At 40.4% G+C, this 19,072-nt stretch overlaps 1 protein-coding gene across 1 annotated transcript in view; it reads left to right on the plus strand.

Annotated features, from left to right (window-relative positions):
• Positions 1-9,876: 9,876 nt before the first annotated feature.
• The window catches only part of Fer1l6 (fer-1 like family member 6), a 141,051-nt gene continuing 131,855 nt past the window's right edge, over positions 9,877-19,072 (plus strand). Inside the window, exon 1 of the mRNA XM_090338730.1 lies at positions 9,877-10,012. Coding sequence (XP_090194856.1) covers positions 9,990-10,012 — 23 coding nt within the window. The 5' untranslated portion in view covers positions 9,877-9,989. The remainder of the gene's footprint in view (positions 10,013-19,072) is intronic.

Genomic DNA, 19,072 nt, shown 5'->3' on the forward strand with positions numbered 1-19,072 from the left:
TGATAAGCTTCTGAAATTTCATCCATCCAACTCCATTCTATCTTGGTTCACCCCACCAGACCCTGCAACTGATTCTTCCAAGGTATTCTGCATTGAAGACCCTGGCCCCTCCCTTCACTCAATTTCATTCTTTTCTTTCACACACGTCTCAAGGGAGAGCCATTAGCAAATTTCAAAGCATCTTCCACTGTGTTACACCCACAGACTCTCTCACCTACTTCGCTGTTGTCCTGGAAGCCCAAGTATCTCTCATCCTTTACCTAGTCTCTTGTTTGTACTCTTATCTCTCTAGATGGCAATTAGAATGCTCCTGTCAAAATGTGAGTTAACTTATATAACCCTTGTTCTAAATACCCTACAATATCTTTTCTCCCCCAGACTGAGTATGTTTCCTGGCTTTAATTATTATCTTCAAAAGGCATACAAAGGAGTTTAACATGTCCACTTATGTGTGCAATGTGTCTTTATCATTGTCACCTCTTCCATTACTGTCCATCTCCATCTGTCTCTGGTTCCATTTTCATGGACACACATTGAGAATTCTGCCTATTCACCCACCATTCCTCTTTTCATTTATCTATCCATCACTCTTTTAGCCCCTGTTCCCCTCAGTCAAGACACAATTAAGCTTTCTGGCATTCATTTTGTTATACATAGAGGAGTCTTCATTTGTAGTAATTAGAATGTGCCTATAAATTTACAGGTAGACCCAATGGAAAATATAGACCCAATAGTAAAAGATAAAAAATTATACTTGGATGTGATGAATTAAACAGGGCTTTAAACATTCTTACAGTGAGACCAAAGGAAAGATATTCTTAGGAGAGGATCACAAGGTCTCAATAGTTATGTGCAAATGATCATATAAAAGGTTGCTTATTGAAGTGAACCCCAAGAATTGGAAACAAGATGCTTTTATTATACTGTTTTTAGTTCTTTTCTTCTTTTTGTTACTGTTTTTTATTTTTGTACCCATTGTATTGTTTATCTGTTAGGGGAGGGAAAGGAAAAGCACAGAAATGGAGGGACAAATGTGAACTAATACAGTAGTGGTACTCACTAGACACTGTGGGAAATGAACTCTAAAACTTGAGAGTGAGGGGGTATGCATGGGGAAAATTGGGAGAAAACGAGAGAGAATGTGATCTGTAGTCATTACTTGACTTATGTAACTGTAACCCCTCTGTATATCACCTTTATAATAAAAAAATTAGAGGAGTCTTGTCATCTGTGAACCAGGGCCAATTTTGTCCTTGTCATGAGCTTGTTAGTGAAGTGAGACAACTTGGAGAAAGTGCTAGACCTAGTGCTATCATATACAGATTTTAGGGGTTAGTGACAAATGGAGATCAATATCCTACGTGTGGAAAGATTTCAAAGTCAGAAACTGAGCTACCAACCGTCTGGCAAAGTGTGGAATGTCTTTCTAACTTGACAAAATTGCCCTCATAATGACAACATCAAAACATATGGGCAAAGAAACTGTTTTTACAGGGCTGGAAGTTGGTATCATGTCAAGCATGTCTGAGTTTAATGATTTTGCTCGCCCACATGTGCTGTTGACAAGCTATCTCTGCTTGGGTGCAGAAATAATGAATATAAGAAAATATACTTTACAGCAAGCTATTTTTTTTTAAACTGGGGAACATTATTTTCTTGACTTTATTTTCGCAAAATCACTAACTTTTTGATTCAATTGGGATTTTTCACATAATTGGCACTCTATTGACAGGAAAGCAATAACTCTTCTGAAAAGGATTAGATAATAAATACATTAGGCTTGAATGATCATTCATCTCTGTCACAATTATTGGTTCTGTTGTGGAAGCAGAAAAGCAGCCAGAAACAAACTGTCTCTCTTAAGGTATGATTTTATTTATAAAAACAAGTAGTAGGCTAGGCTTATTTTTCAGCCCATAGTTTATATATACCTCCTCTAAAAATATTCAAACAGAAGGTAATTATATACAAAATAAACAAATTTGAATGCATGTAAATCATAATACAATTCAATGAGTATAAAGTAGGATTACTCTATTTCATAGTTTAATCTATTTTTCTTACAATATATTGAAAAGGATTAAAATTTAAAATAATACAAGTAAATTTTATGACCTCAAATTTTAAATGAAAATTCTATGAAAGCTAAAAATCTTCATTTAGTTTTTTTAAATGTAATTATATCTTATGAAAGTATTTTTTTTGGCAAAGGAAAATAATGGAAAGTTTATCATTCAGTGTCCATCTCATTGCCAATGAAAAGAGCCAGCAGAAGTGGGCATGATGGTGCTTGTCTATAATTCCAGCTCTTGGGAGATTGAGGTAGGAAGATGATAGTTTGAGGCCAATCTGTCCCTCATTGAGACACCTGTCTCAAAGAAAAGAAAAGAAAAGAAAAGGAAAAGAGGCATATTCTATGAAGTTTCCATTTACATGGAAGGATAAACAGATGGAAAGCCACTGTGGATTATTCCATTGCAGAATGTTCTCAGTGCCTCTGCTGGAAGATGCTACTTTTTCCCTCAATATTCCGGGAATAGCAAATCAAGCATGAAAGGAATCAAGGCCAGAATTGCTGGGCACTCTTGGGAATTTATGAATCTAACGTTTCCTGAGAAGAAGGATTCAACAACTTAAAGAACACTTCTTTTTTCCTACTACTGACAATTGCTGTGAGTTAATATCTAGTTTCACATGTTGGAGCTCTGCTGTGTGTTCTTTGTTTAGTATTCAGAGATCCTGACTGATATTCTGTATTCTCTTGGCCTAGACTAGAATTGGGAAAAGTCCTCTGAAAAGGGTCATTATAATACTTTATAGTTTGCAGTCCAGATAAGATTTGTCTAGACCATTCAGTTCTGTCACGGCGGCATGAAAATAGCTGTTATATAAGTGAATGGCTATGTTCCAATAAAATTTTATTTACAAAAGCTGTTAGGAGCTTGATTAAGGATGAGCTTATAGTGTGCTAGTTTCTGGGCTAGTGAATAAAGTTGGCTTCCCTCAGTATAACCTTTGTATAATATAATAAGCCAACAAGCAGGAGAAGAAGGGAGGTTAGTTATTGTGGACATAAACTAGAAGAAAGAAGGAGATAGACGCACGAGAAGGTATTCTGGTCTTCCTTTCAACAATAAATCATGTGGGTCAAGTGTTAGTAGCTCCTGCTTGCAGTCCTAGCTACTCAGGAGACTGAGTACCCCGGCTAGCCTGGGCAGACAACTCTGTGAGTCTCTTCTCCCCACTTAACCAACAGAAAGCTGGAAGTGGAGTTGTGGCTCAAGTGGTAGAGCACCACCAGCCTTCAGTAAAAAAGCTAAATGCTAGCACAAGGCCCTGAGTTCAAGCCCCAGTACTGGCACTAAGAGAAAACATCAGAAGACTACCGTGGTCACAGCCGTTCATATCACCATCATCCTTCCTCCCTTAGGTCAGCTCAATGGCTGATCATATGACCTCAAGTTTTCTTCGGTCTGAGCTTTCAGAAAGTCTCCCTAGATTGGCCAATAACTTTCTCCTGGTGCACAATTATTTGAGAGACACTTAGGGCATCCTCTGATTTCTAACTACATACCTTCCACTCTACAGAGTAGCAAGCCTGATTTTCCCTCAATTATGTAGAAAGAAAGCATAAAAATAGCATAGAATGGAATTCAGATAATGGGAAGACAAAGTAAAAAATGGTGACTGCCTAAATGGTTAGAGGCTTGCACGACAAATATGAATACAAAGGCTTGCACTGTGTATGGCTATCATGTGGCATGCATTATCTAAGTGATATATTCATTTCCACATTGACTAGGAGTTAATTTTGTTGGGAACAAAATATTTATATCTTTTTTGTTAATCATCCCAGAACTACCCACAGTGCTGGATAGATGCTAAAAAATTCCTGTTAAATAAAATAAAACTTTCTAAGTGAAAATGAAAAATACAAACAAGTAACTGGTAAAAAGTGTAACGCACAAAATGAGAGCATAGTGGAGTCTCATGAACAAATGAAATGCGTAGGAAACTTGAACTATTTGAGAAAAGCAAGCAGAGTTCGGGAATAGGTTATGACACAAGGTGACTTAATTCCTACATTTGGTTAGAGAGTGGGTGTTTCTCTCTTTTTTCTTGTGAAATCCTTGGGACATACTCTGCAGCTCAGAGTAATCTTGAACCACAGCCAAAGCAAACTGACTGCCTTTCTCTCCCCTGAGATGATGATTTATTTAAGAGCTTAAATCTTAAATCAATAAAACTTTGAAAAATAGTTTGTTTCCTTACGGGATAAGGCTCTTAGTGAGAAGCATGTGTTATTAGAGCTAACAGAAATTCAGTCTAGGTGTGGAATGGGAGAATTTGCAACCACCATGATCAGTTGGTTTCTACAAGCAAGTGTAACTGCTAATAGAATTAAATTAAAACAAGTTTAATTCAAGAGTACTGTTTGGACATTTGCTAAATGTAAGGTGTAGTCTTGGGTAGCGTGGACACATTGCTACCTGATTTTGTGGTGTAGAGTGATGATGATGGCTGTCCTTCAACATGGAGATACTGTGAAAGTGGAAAGAGGCACAGGGACTGAGTGGGCAGTTGTCACCCTCACGTACTGTATCTATGGAAGGGGTTTTGCTTAATGTTATTATAGCTATCTTTAGGATTTCCTATCACTTAAGACTTTACAGATACAGAGAAGCATGAAAGGTATTATTACTAGTGACAACAAGTGGTGCAACCTCATTCTTTCTGATGGATGATTAGAATTCCATTGTGCATATCTATCACATTTTGTTGATCCATTTGTCTACTGGGAGACATCTGGTCTGATTCCATAGCGTGGCTATGGTAAAGAAGTGCTGCAATATGCTGGTGGCTTTACTTAACCCTTGTTTGTGACCTGGTGGATAAATGACCAGGGTTGGTATTGCTGGGTCATAGGGTAGTTCTGTGTTTAGTTTTTAGAGGAATCTCCACACTGCATTTCAGAATGCTCAAATAATACAATTTTTAAGAAAGACAAAGTCAAAGCCCAACAAAATAAGCACTAGGAAATGAGTTCTTGCAATAGGTGAGGTTGAACCAAGGGGAGAGTGATAGATGAATGAAGCTGGGAAGAGGGGAGAATATAGACAAGAATTCATTGTATACACCACAAAATTAAGAAAAATAAGGGAAGTGGTAGGTCAAAGAGTACTGAAAAGGTTGAAGAGATATGTATGTATTGCATACATAAACTGCTTGGTCAAGTGAAAAAATTCACTATGTATACTACAAAATTGAGACTAGTGAAGGTGAAGGTGAAATAAGTGAGGATGTTGTATGGAGTGACACTGATTAAGATGCATTATATTCACAAACTGCTTTGTTAGATGGCAATTCCTTTGTACATCTACTTAAAGATAATGAAATATTAAAAATAGTGACAATAAAGGCAGGTTTAGGCTGACTTTCTAAGAGATAATGGTATTTGGACTCCCGATAGAATCTGTTATACTTCAGTTAATTAATTTGCAACCACTTGCATACCACTTGTTTACTTATAGATTTATAGGCTCATTCTAGCTACCACAAACAAGGGGAACCATATAACCTTTGTTTTTTGGGGCCTGGATTACTTAATAAAATTTTTCCAAGTCTTTCAATTTCTTTAGAACTGGTACCATATTATTCTTTCTAATAGATAAGTAGAATCCCGGCCAGCAGTTTGGCCTAGTGGTAGAGTGCTGGCCTAGCATGCACGAAGACCTGGGTTTGATTCCTTGGTACCACTTACATAGAAAGAAGACAGGAGTGGTGCTGAGGCTCAAGTGGTAGAGCTCTAGCCTTGAGAAAGTCCAAGGACAGTGCTCAGGCCCTGAGCTCAAGCCCAGGACTGGCAAAAAAAAAAAGATAAGTAGAATCCCATCGTGTCTGTATATCACATTTTCTTGATCCTTTCATACACTGAGGGGCATCTCGGCTGATTCCATACTTTGGCTATAGTGCATAGTGCTTCAGTGAACATGGTTGTCCTGATAACTTTACTGTAGACTTGCTTGTGACGTATTGGTGAATCCCCAGGAAAGGAGTTGCTGGGTCCCAGGGTAGTTCTAAACTCAATGAAATCAATACCAAGAAGTGGGTATATCCAAGAGTGGTAGCTAAGTAGAGAGGGCCAGATGAATGAAGGACGGATAGGGGAGAGGATGCAGTCAAGAGTTCATCTAAGAAAAGTAAGGGAAAGGTGGGTAAAAAGGGGTGAGAATTTTGAAGGGTTGCCACTGATCAAGATGCATTGTATTCACAAACAGCCTTGTTAAATGGCACCTCCTTAAAGATAGCTAAAAAATGAAAAAAACATTTCTATTCAAGGTATAAAATCTCTTCTAAGCAAGGGTGTTCACAGTCACTGCTGTGGCTCACAGCACGGTGGACTGCTTCCTTCAAAGTCAAATGGACACACTCGTTGCTAGAGTGAAAGACTCTACCCAAGGCATCCACGCGTGTCACCTCCCATCACATCTAACCCAGCAGTAGCTTATGTCTTGAGATCAGTGGTCTAGGATGAGCCCTTATGCCAAAAACATGAGGACAGCTGGATGCCGGTGGCTCACACCTGTAACCCTAGCCACTCAGGAGGCTGAGATCTGAGGATCATGGTTCAAAGCCAGCCCAGGCATGAAAGTCCATGAGACTCTTATTTCCAATTAGCCACCAGAAAACTGGTAATGGCGCTGTGGCTCAATGTGTTGTGGCTCAAGCATTAGCCTTGAGCTGAAGAGCTAAGGGACAGTGCCCAGGCCCAGAGTTCAAGCCCTCATGACCAACAAAACAAAACAAACAAGAGGCCAAACAGAGACAATGGTAACTAGCTGAGCTTGACTATGTCTTCTGCAGGAATTCGAGTGGGGAACGTAGTCAGTGGCATAGAGAAGGGGATGGCTGAGTAGCTTGGTAGAAGGTAGCCAGGGAGAAGATAGAAGATGGCAACAGCAATTATAAACAGGAGAAGAAAATTGGTTATCACTTGAGGAAACGTATAGTGAAGTATTGATAATGTTATTGAATGCCTTGTGTTATACGATCAGATTTCTTTGACACTTAACTGTTGAAAAGAATGTTAATAGTGATGGTGGTGATGATGGATGATTGCACTAACAAAAGCAGCCACTACTTATTGAGTGTCACAACTGACACTCACCTCAAGTCCTTCAGCAACCATGTTTATTGCCCTTTTACCGGAGAGAAAACCAAGCAGGTTGAGATAATGCTTGGTTCAAGTCTAGCAGCTAGGGATCTGAACCCCGAGTCCTCACTGGCTCTGCATTCTGTGCTCATCTTCCTTTTAGTTTCAAGTTTATCCCAGGGTGCTGAAATAGAAAGGCAGCAGTGATCTTTGGGGATTGCCAAACCGAAGCCCTTCCTTTTAGGAAAAAGGAAACTCAAAGGCCCAGAGCAGTGCAAGAGACTCCCCAAACCACACAGCTCTTACTAGTGAGACTAAATCCATCATCTCATGTCTTGTACTAGAAGCAGTGAGTATCCTTTACATGAGGTTGCATGTCTTTAGTTGTTTGGAATTGCTTTTCTGAAAACAGGCTGTTGGTTCAAGTCCAGAGAATTGCAGAGCAGAATGTAATTATTCTGGAAAGAACAGCTGGTGCATGTAGCGTGAACTCTGCTATGGCCACACGCCCTGAGTTTATGGAGGGCATGCCTCTGGCTTGTGTTGGCAATGGAGAAGCTGTTTGGCATGTCGTGAACAAATAAGGAAGTTCATTGATGCCATTCCATAAGTTCTTGTTCATTAGCAAGTTCTATAGAACTGTTACCTTGGGCTCCTCGAGGTGAGGGGAAGATGATACATGAGAATGCTTGCAGCAGTCAGCCTTTATGAGCGATTTGTCACATGTCACATCCTTTCCTTCTTAAAATTAAACATGTTGAGGGATTAATCCCACTTTATACAGAAGGAATCAGAGTCCCAGGTATGTCATTGTTTAAAAATAAACCTAAGGGTTCAGGAGTTTGGCCTAGAGGTAGAGTGCTTGCCTAGCGTGCACAAAGACCTGGGTTTGATTCCTTGGTACCATATACATAAAAAAGCTGAAAGTGGTATTGTGGCTTAAGTGGTAGAGCACTAGCCTTGAAGAAAGCCCAAGGACAGTGCTCAGACCCTAAGATCAAGCTCAAGACTGGCAAATATAAAATAAATAAAATAAACCTAAGAAGTACTGGAGCCAGCATTCATCTCTTGGTATATCTGGTGTCAAAGTTGTTATCTACAGCCACCACAGGATCTACTCTGAATGAAAGAGCTTTGAATCTACAAAGAATAGAGGTGGCTGGGAAATGAAGGCAAAAATATTTGCTGTCAGGAATTTATAGATTAACATGGGGTATGCATACGCACACATGTGTGTGCAAGCATGATTAATTCTAAGGGTCTCTGGTCAGTGATTTTTTTATTTCAGTAGACTTGAGCTCTCAATATGACTACGGGGTGATTTTCCTACCATTTTTATAGATGAAGAACGTGAGACTAAGAGAGAACAAGTAAGTCATCAGATTTTCTGTGGCTGGTACTAGAGTTTTGATTGAAATACTGCTGTTTAGTTTCAGAGTCCGGGGTTGATTTTAGTCACTGTGATTGTATTACAAAAGGAAATAGTTCTTTGACAATGGGAATCCAAAGGCACAAAACTTTAAAGCTGAAAGTCTGATTATATTAAGCCCTAAGGATTGACTCTGGTTGATTTTCCCACCAGTACAGTGATCTAGAGAAACAGGATGTGTATGGAGTCAAGGCATGTGAGACAAGACAGTATAGGAAGAGAAGAAGAGTCAGGCTAAGGAATCTGACATGTGTCTGTGCTCTGTGAACTTGGTGGCTGTTGGAATGGGAAAATACCTAGGCTCTTTCTTTCGTTTACTGCTATCTACAACTGAAAGGAGCGCATCACTTGGTTTATTTGTAAGGGATGATTTTTGTTTTATTGCTTTTTTCTAGGATGGTAGTAACAGATGCCAATAGAACTCACAAGACAAGGGGACTTAAAAAAGTTCTAGGAAATCTCAAAGATTATTGAATTTCACCAAAATATCAGTGAAACTAGTTTAGTTTTTCTCATAGTTTTCCTTTATAAAGTTCCTATATCATTCTATCAAAAAACATAAGCCTAATATGGTGCTTAACACCTGTAATCTCAACCACAGTGGAGGTAGATAGGAGAATTATAACCCAAGACGTGGCCAGCAAATGTGCAAGACTCCATCTGAAAAACCACAATAGCAAGAAGGACTAAGGAGTGTGACTCAAGTGGTATACCAAGAAAGCATAGGACCCTAAGTTCAAAACTCCTCAGAAGAGTGTCTCAGAGACAAAGCTTGAAGAGCACAAGTCCCCAAAATTTGCTGGGTCCTTTCCAGGATTAACATTTCGAGATTCTCACTTGTCACATCTAAAATGCAGTAGTAGCTATTAATCATATGTGGATGTTTCAACTGATATTAAAATATAAATATTCACTCAATTGCATTAGCCCCATTTCAGACTCTCAATAGTCACTCTAGAGACTGCTTTATCGGGCTATGGAGAAACAGAACACTTTCATCTTTGGAAAAAGTCCTATTAGTCTTGTTCTAGCAGAACTGGATGGTCTATTTAATGTATTTTTCCTGAGATGAGGTGCTCTTATCATGTAACTTCTGGAAAAGTAACCATCGGAGGCTCTGTAATTGAAGGGTGTAGCCTGCTGTAGCATAGCAGACAGCAGGAGTGGTTGGACAGCCCGGCCCCTCTTCATGGTACAGTTTGCTTTTATATCTTTGACCACACTGGGTGACACCATGCTTACAAAGAACCTTGAAGACCAGTAATTGTTAATTCAACCACACCCCACAAAGAGCCTCCCCTACCTGCTTACTCTGAAACTCAGCATCTTGTGTCCAGGTCGTGGATAAAGACAGACATCAGGATCTGTCTTGTTCTTAGCTCAGTGGAGCTACTAAGAAGAGAAAAAATGGAGAAGCCATCTAAAACCAAGTAATGTATTTCCCTCTAAAGGAAGATCTCTGAGTGTGGCCAGTGTGCAGCGGGAAGGAGCTGGGGTGAGGTTCTTGCTTCAGGTGTCTTCATGGGGGAACTAGGAGGTAAAGCTTAGCAGGGAAGCATGTGCTAGCAGGGACAGTCTGGCCATAAAGTCATACTTCTCTTATGGTTTCATACGAAAATGATATTCTTGGTAGCAAATTTGGAAAATGTAGAAGCTGTGAGGGTTTTGGTAATCACTCATTATCACTGGAGGTAACCACTGTTTTGAACATTGGCATAATTCTTTTCTTGAAGTAGACTGTAAGGGCTATTAAATGCTTTTATTTGAAACCAGGTTGTTTCTTTGTGCAATTGCATTGAACTGTAAACTCAACCTAAGCCTGGGTTTTGCTTTTTCCCTCTGGCTGTCCTATTCAGCCTCTAAGTTTCTTGATTTGGAGATGAGAGTTGAGATTAGCCCAGCCTTTCATGGGAATCAGGGTCACCAGCCTCAGTTATAGACTTCTTAGGGGGCTTGGCTATAGCTATGTGGCTTTGGGGCACTTAGTCATCTGGTTCAGAGAAAGTTTTCTCTTTTATGTTGGTTTGGGACTGGGTTAGAGCAGTCTAGACACATCTGTATATTTTTATTTGCTAAGTGACTTGATAGACTTGTTGGATCATCTTAAACATTTAATCAATGGCTTGCTAAATTTTATGGACTCTGTTATAATGTCGTGCTTTCGGGACAAATCTGCAAGCAAGGACCCAATTTCTCTCTCAGAACATTTATGGATTGCTGCTGTTGATCAGCAATGAAATCAATGATTACAGCCGGAGTGTTGCAAGTATTAGGTCAAGATACACTCAAGAAATTGCTGCAATCTGGGGAGGGAGAGGGACATTTTAGGGACGTCAGTACCTAGAGAAAGGATGTGGAGAAAGAAGGAGAAAGTAAACTTCCAAAAGGAAGATGTACACTGCCTGAGCAAGTGCAGAAGTGTGTTTGGAAATGATAAGTTCCGCGAAGAATGTACTATGTCCATCCTGCATATTTTGTTAGTAAGTGTCTTGGACAATGTTTATCCCACGGCTGGTCTGGTTTAGTCTCCGAGGGCACATTTTTCTTCCTCCTGAAGGTTCTCTTCCTCCTGTTTCTGAAGACTCACGCAAAGGCTTCTTTCAGGCAGATCTCTTCTGGTAGAATTAAACTTTCCTTCTTATGAATTCTCAGAATGTCCTTGTCTTCAGAAACTTTCCACGGACACAATAATCTTTTCTTCTGCCTTCCTGGAATCAGGAATGTTCTGACTGTCTTGTATAATGAGTATATTCAGGTGATGCTGGGTTTGTGATGGGAACTTTTCTTCTGTGCTGCTATCATGAATGTCTTGAGAATTGGTTGTATTCTCTCGCTCATTTTCCTCCATGTGCCTGCCCTCATTTCCTGCCACTGTGAAGCTCAAGATAATTTTTAAGACGAGGATAAGGGTAATTGGTTCCATGTGTTCATGCAGATTGGTTTCATCAAGATGCAGGTTGTAAGTGACATGATAAACACTCCGATGTGAGTTAAAAGGGCAGAACCTCTCATGGGGGCAGCAGCTTCTTTTCATGCCGTGGAGGATTTTTAGCAAGGTTCATGCATTTGTTTAGTTGTATTCATTGCTAACATAATGCAACACTCCCATATCAGTAAGTGAATAGCTCTCATCTTGAGCCCATCCAGGGTCCTTCTGACTCGCAGGATGCACTTGTGTCCAGTAGTTAATAGTTAATGCCTTGTATAGCAGAAGGCTTCTAAGATCCAAGGTGATGCCAAGCCTGGTGGCATTTTTGCAGATCAATACTATGCCATTGGTATTTTAACTATGATTCCCTCTGGTCAGATGTGCTTGCCAATGACATTGAGGCATTTCTGCTCAGAGAAAATAGGTTTATAGGGCATTTTTGAAAAAAATAAAATGCATTTGGTATAAAATGCTGATTAGAAGACAACATAGTATAGTGAGTTCAACCTATTTATTTTTACTATTTGCTAACTATATCACCTTAGGCTTGTGGCTTCACCTTGCCTTCTTAGTTTTCTCATCCATCCATCCATCCATCCATCCATCCATCCATCCATCCATCCATCATGTATCATGCATCCCCATGTGTATGCATGCATTCATGCAGCCACCTGTCCATCTGATTATCCATTTGTCTATTCATCTGTCCATCCATCCATCTATCCATCCATCCACCACCCACAAATTTATCCATCCAACAAACCATCAACAAAGTGACAACTTTGAAATGTTGCCTGGTGATGACCAGAAACATATTCCCCAGTTCAGTTTGAGGAACTAATAATTGAAGGTCAAATGGGACACTGAAAGTGAAACCTTTCTGAGACTAGAAAAGACTTGACTGATATTAGGGCAGTGGCCACAGCGATAGTGTTTACTTAGAGAATAGGCGAGGGCATCTTCTTGCAATATGATGTCTGCCTTCAATTCTTCTTTTATTCATGACATTAATGTAAGTCATGCTGTGCCCAAAGGATCTAGTCCAGTTTCTACTGAACTCATATTTGATGTGAATTTCCTTATCCCAGATGCATTTTTCCAAAATATCAAGAGCTTTGTTCAGTATTTGCTGGATATAAAAATAATGTAGAACCTTTATAAAAGTGTAAAACACATCTTTGCTGGTATAGAAAAAAGTAGAAAGACAAAATAAAATTGAATCCAAGTTCCACCTCCCAGAGATACTTTTGATAAAAAAAATCTTAAGCATTTTATATGCATTATTTTTACATATATGATGTTATATTACTCATGCTAGTTTATAATTTCCTTCCTTCTGAACATTTTCAGTATACTGTTGAGTTCTATTACTGGGTATATGATTGAAAAGAGATGTTTATCATTTAAAGAGGCTGTGATTTTTTGGGTCTCTTCCATCACAGCATTCTAGAATACTGTGAGTGTTAGGTCTTATTTTACATTTTCCTCCTTGAACTAATAAAGTTTGTGCTTAGATCTTGAGTGTCAAATCCCTTTTCAGTTTAGCAAGCTGACTTCTAAAGTGCTTAGCAATGATCAAGTGACATTCCATTGTACCCACAAAATGAGTTTATTTAACTAGATCTCAGTGGTAAATAGATAAATAGCTGACTTATTCCCCTTATAATTATTTCTTAATGAACATCTGGATGGATTCAACTTTGCCTCTGTGCCAAGCTGTGTCATCATCTACCCTCAGGATAAATTATGAGATATGAGGAGGCTGGCATCATAGATTTTTTTTTTCTTGCAGTCCTAGTCCTTGAACTCAGGGCCTGCGCACTGTCCTTGAGCAATTTTTTCTTAAAGCTAGTGCTCTATCATTTGAGCCACAGCACCACTTCAGGCTTTTTTTGTGTATGTGGTACCAAGGAATGGAACCCAGGGCTTTGTGCATGCTAAGCAAGCACTCTATCACTAGGCCACATTCTTGGCACTGTCATCATAGTTGTTTGTGTGTGTATGTGTGTCCACGTGCATGCGTACATGCACACACACACACACACACACACACCAGAACTGTGTCTGAACTCATGGCCTGGTGCTGTCCCTTAGCTTCTTTTCTTTTTTTTGTGCTTTTTTTTCTTTTTTTTAATTGTAATTAGTAAAAGGGTTACATGATATTTGCCAGATAGAAGGTGCATTAATTCACATACATTGATATCCTTTCACATGTCTTAGTACCCATTACCCTCCCCCCCCACACCCCCCACCTGTCTTGGTTTTCCCCCCTTCCCTATCAAATTTCAAATATCCAAATACAAATAAATTCAATATATCAGATAACAAAGTGAGATACTGTAACAATATGAGATACCCAAGGGACAGCAAAGGAGATGAGAGACAACATAGTACATTAAGGACAACAATCATTCGTTATATGGCTTTTGTTTCAATATCCTGGAGGTCCTTTCAATTAGCTCCATACTATATGGCCTTTGTATCTAGGTTTTGCTCTATTGCAAATCTCTGCTAGTAGAGCCCAAGGTTTCTACTGATTATGATGAATGAGGGAAACCATTGATCTTAGCTTCTTTTCTTTTCCTTTCTGATCAAGGCTGGTGCATTATGGTCTGAACACCACTTTCGGCTTTTTGACCTGGAGATTAAGCACCAGTCTGATGGACTATCCTTCCTGGGCTGGCTTTGAACCATGATCCTCACTTAGATCTCAGCCTCCCGAGTAGGTAGAATTACAGGTGTGAGCCATTAGCACCTGGCTTAGGGTTTTAAACTTCAGTTTGTATTTGAGCTCAAGGATGAGAAGGGGATAGAGACGCATAGGCTGTCATAGCTGAACTAGGCTGACCCGACTTGAATCTGCTGGCACAGCTAGAATAGCATGAGGCATGTGTAGGAGAGGGTAAGGCGTGAATGACAGTGTGTAGAGAGAATCAATGAAGGTAGAAGCAGTTCCACAGCAACAGGATACACTGCCCTTGCTTTGCAGTCCTTAAAAATACCATGAATAACCAGACTGATTGTATCCAATTGGGTTCAATTACCGGAGTGAGTCTCTGGTAAGACCCTGGACAAAGACAGTGAAGGGACCTAGATTCCTCACAGTTGAGTACCCACATCAAGTGTTCACAGGATGCTGTGGAGGTCAACGCATTAGCCCTGGCATTAAAGGCTCTCAAACCTGTAGACAGCAGGAGTTGCAAGCAAGCCTGGAGGGGTCCAGTAGGACCCTGCCCAAGGGGCCGATGGCACAGATGGTTCTGAATGAACAGAGGGGGCACGCAGAGAGAAGTCTCCGCCTGGACGGGGAGGCCATTAAAGGAGAAGCCAGAGCCAGGCGCAGTGACTCACGCCTGTAATCCCTAGGTACTCAGGAGGCTGAAATCTGAGGACTGTGGTTCAAAGCCAGGCCAGGAAGGGAAGTCTGAGACTTTTATCTCCATTAACTAACCCCTACCCCAATAAATGGTGGAAGTAGAGCTGTGGGCCAAGTGGTAGAGTGCTAACCTTGAGCCCAAAGTCTCAGTGACGGTGCCTAGGCCCCAAGTTCCAGCTCCAGGACTGGCACATGCACACACACACACACACACACACACACACACACACACACACACACACACACACACACGATGAGCTAGGATCTACAGGAAGCCACAGATTACTTTCCAGGGTCTCCCTAGTGCAGATTCTTCAGGCTGAGAGAGAGGGGGCTGCTGCCACCCAATCCTACTGGAGAACAGGGCAGAGAAAGCGAGGCTAGGCCTTAGACAAATTGCTTCAAGGGAAGAATATCTATTGCTGAGCTTCCTATTGAAATAGCCAACACAGCTACTGGAGAGAAAGTTGCCCTCCAGGGACCTGCCCTGGCACTGCAGGTGTAGTCACCCCAGCTGGTGGGTCCTATAGGTGTCTCAGGACATGCATGTCCAGCTTCTTTCCATGGAACCTTCTCACAGTCCACCTGAAATGCACCAGTTCCTTCTTCCCACTAGACCCACCCCTTAGGCTTTGTGCCCAGCCTGTGTAGAAGGGCTAGTGGCTCATATGACATCCCCTGCAGGTGTGGAAAGTCTGAGGATCCTGGCTGGTGGCTGCCAGCTGAGGGCAGGGGATATTGGTTCTGCACAATAGAAGGTGGCATCTGTGGTAGAGTGATAAGCAGGGTTTCTGCCCGAGTCACTTAAGGACAGGTTGGCATCAGGAAACAGGTTGGCATCAGGAAAATTTCTCAGACTCAGTCAGTGCTGCAGGTGCACCATTTTCTGGCCTAAACATGCCTAGGCTCTTGTCTGCCCCTGTTCGTTGTGCAGGGGCCCAGCAAGCTATGATGAAAGGCACTGGGATGTGTGTTCTAGGGACTTAGCAACTGGCTGGGAAAGGTAGAGCCCTTTCATTAGCTCAGCTAACGAAATACATCCGAGAGGCAGGTTAATATAGACAGACTGAAGTCCTCCGTTCACCCTTCTCTACCCTTCCCTTCCTGCTACCAAGTGAAATGGTCATGTTCCTAGGCTTTAAAGTTCACATTTTGGTTCATATGTTGGGTTGGATCCTATTTCTGGTGTGCACAATGAATCTGGTGGCAGCAAAGGAATCATGTGATATGCATGTATATGAAAAAGGAGTTTAAATTATATAAAACAGCAGCAGGGATCTGGGTTTGGTGTCGTAAGGAATTAGGAAATGCTTTTCAGGACTTGTAATGCCAATTACACATTCCTGGAAATGGAGGAGACTTTCTGTGTGACTTCATTAAGGATTCTTTATGTGGCTTTCTCCTGATGGTTTCTTTCTTGCTTGCTTTCTTTCTTGCTTTCTTTCCTTTAGTCACGGGGCTTGAACTCTGGGCGTGGATGTTGTTCCTGAGCTCTTCAGCTCAAGGCTACCTACCGCCCTACCTCTTGAGCCACAGTGGAACAGTTTTCTGGTGGTTAATTGGAGATGAATGTCTCATGGACTTTAGTGCCTGGGCTGGCTTTGAACCGTGATTCTCAGATATCAGCCTACTGAGTAGCTAGGATTATAGGTGTGAGCCTCCGCACCCTGCTTCCTGATGGTTTCTTAATGCTGTGTTTGGTAATTCACATGATTTGCTTTCCTCTGGGTCCTGGGGCAGGGGCTATGCCCATATACCCTAGAAATGGTTGATCAGCATGTCCAGTTAAACTGTCTGATTCCTGTGCCTGGGGACCAAAGTGCACGAGGAATGGAGAAATTTAGGGAGAGCATCAAAAAATGGCTAGATTGGGCCATCCACTCAGCCATTAGGTTATGGCTGTCAACCAACAATAGAAGGATGGATCAGAAACTCAGGCTACCTGGAAGATCCTAGTAATCAAATGGATACAGATCAAGGTGACTGGTACAGAATATAAATAGCTGGAATTCTAGAATCTGCATTGTCTCTCAAAACTGAGTTTTCTCTAAGTGTGATACAAACGCTTTTATTATAGAACCTGATCTGAGGCTATTTGTTTTCCTTATCCAAGTTAATATGAATATTTGCATATTTCACTATGGAAAATCTAATGTATTTGGACAAAGTGACAAAATGCTGCCATAAGTGAGGATTCACTATTATAGTCTTTCTAAAATCAGACCAGTCTTCAACTTCCTAATACACTGCTGTGAAGATTTTGGATAAGAGATATGTGTTTATAATATACCCATTCACTGAACATTCATGTATGCCAGGCACTACACTGAGTTGTCAGTCCTTTCTTTTTGCCAGTCTGGGCTTGAACTCAGGGTCTCAGCACTGTCCTTGGACTTTCCTCAAGGCTACTAAATGAACTCAGTATTCATGACACCATTTGAGATTTCAGTACCAACTGTAGGAAACTAGAACCAGAGAAGTTTTATGATGTCCATGGAGTGAGAAGTCAGTGGAAAAGGCCTGCTTGCAGACTGGTTCTTACAGCAGGAAAGTGAGTCAGAAGGTTGATGAGAGAAATCAATGACCAATCTCATTTTCAGATAAAACTCTCACTCCAACTCATTAAACTTCAACTTGGCTGAAGTGATTAGACAAGTCCGTGTCACAGTAGATCTAGATTTTGGGTAAGTTAGAGGCTCCATGGAAGAGATTTTCTTTCTGTGAGTGTCTAATGGAAAAATACAGCAGCAATGGAATCTGTAGAAAAACCATAGGATTTCTTCATGGATTCATTAGTAACAGTCTCTATTATCTACTTAATAGTTTCTGCATTAAACTGGGTTTTTGATTTAGTGCGCTTTGCAATAAATTCACTAAAATTTGACATTTTTTTTCCTGCTGGCTTTTGTAACAGGACCATTTTTCATTGTGAAAATCTTCCTTTAATTTTTTTTCTCAGAAGTTATACTTCTGGTTCATAGCTTGCTGAGCTGGCTGATGCCCACATTATTCAAGATAGAATCCTAAACCCTGACAGGACAAAAATAGATCCCATTTATTGCTTCTTCTCAATGGTTTGGTTAGAGAACTGAATTAGATTAGTTTGACAAGGTTTATTCTTTATGGAGGCTTCATGGACTACCTTCTTCCACCTTTACATATCACAGTGTTGGTTATTTTTTTGTCTGATGATTTATTTTCACAATTTTATTTCCTTTTTGGAAATAGATGCTGTGTACATAGAATGAGTGGTTGGCTTTCATTATACAACGAATCTCTCACACTTGAAAATTAAGGATTGGGTTTTCTTATAAATTATCTTTTAATGAAATTACAAAGTGCCTTCTCATCATAGTTTTGCTACTTTTGCATGTGTCTAGATAAGATAGGTGCATATTCTGATACGTTCAATTTTTGCAGCAAAGGTGATGCTTGGGTTAACTAAATATTGTAGCTTGGTAGTGATTTATAGAAATTTAGCTGGTAAAGTCAAACTTTGTTTTCTTCTTTGGCTAGTATCTAGCTTTGAAATTCCTTTCCAATTCATAAACATGGCCCAAGATAAAATCTATAAACTAGTTTTCTTAGTTCCTTGAAGCTAGAATACAGATATTGCTCCAAGCTACTACCAATTAGATGTTCATACTTGAGATTTTTTTTTTTGAGTCAAAAGTTACTGACACAAACAAGCAGGTGCAGTGTAGGGCCATCTGGAGAGAGAAAGGGATAAGGGCCTGTTTTCTTAGAGAGAATATCAGTGGAGGTTCAGATAATACCCTCTGTTTACAGGGAGTTATTTCCACAGTGGAGTCCACCCAGGGCCAACTGTGATGAGGTGGCCACTGCTCTTGGCCTTTCTAGTCTTCACACTGCATTTTTGAAATGCCTCAGAAAGCTGCAGCCTGTTCTCAGCATCACGGATTTTTTTTTTCTATATAATCTATCCAGAGTGGGCTTCTATGCTTTATATCTAAGCAATCCACTTGTTCAACAGCTAGAATTTGAGGGTATTAACAAGGGAATTGGACTCTTTTATACCTGTCTCCTTTCAGTTGTTTAAAGATATCAAGACTATTTGCCAGGTCACTCTTTGATGATTCATTATTAACTTAATCCAGCTCATTGCTGAGAATAGCCTTCCAGAAAGACATGCCCAGTCAGCTAAGGCATTTCTAAGGGAAATGG

This window comes from Megascapheus bottae, chromosome 9 (genome assembly GCF_031878675.1).
Source record: "Megascapheus bottae isolate mThoBot1 chromosome 9, mThoBot2.hap1, whole genome shotgun sequence".
Lineage (NCBI taxonomy): Eukaryota > Metazoa > Chordata > Mammalia > Rodentia > Geomyidae > Megascapheus > Megascapheus bottae.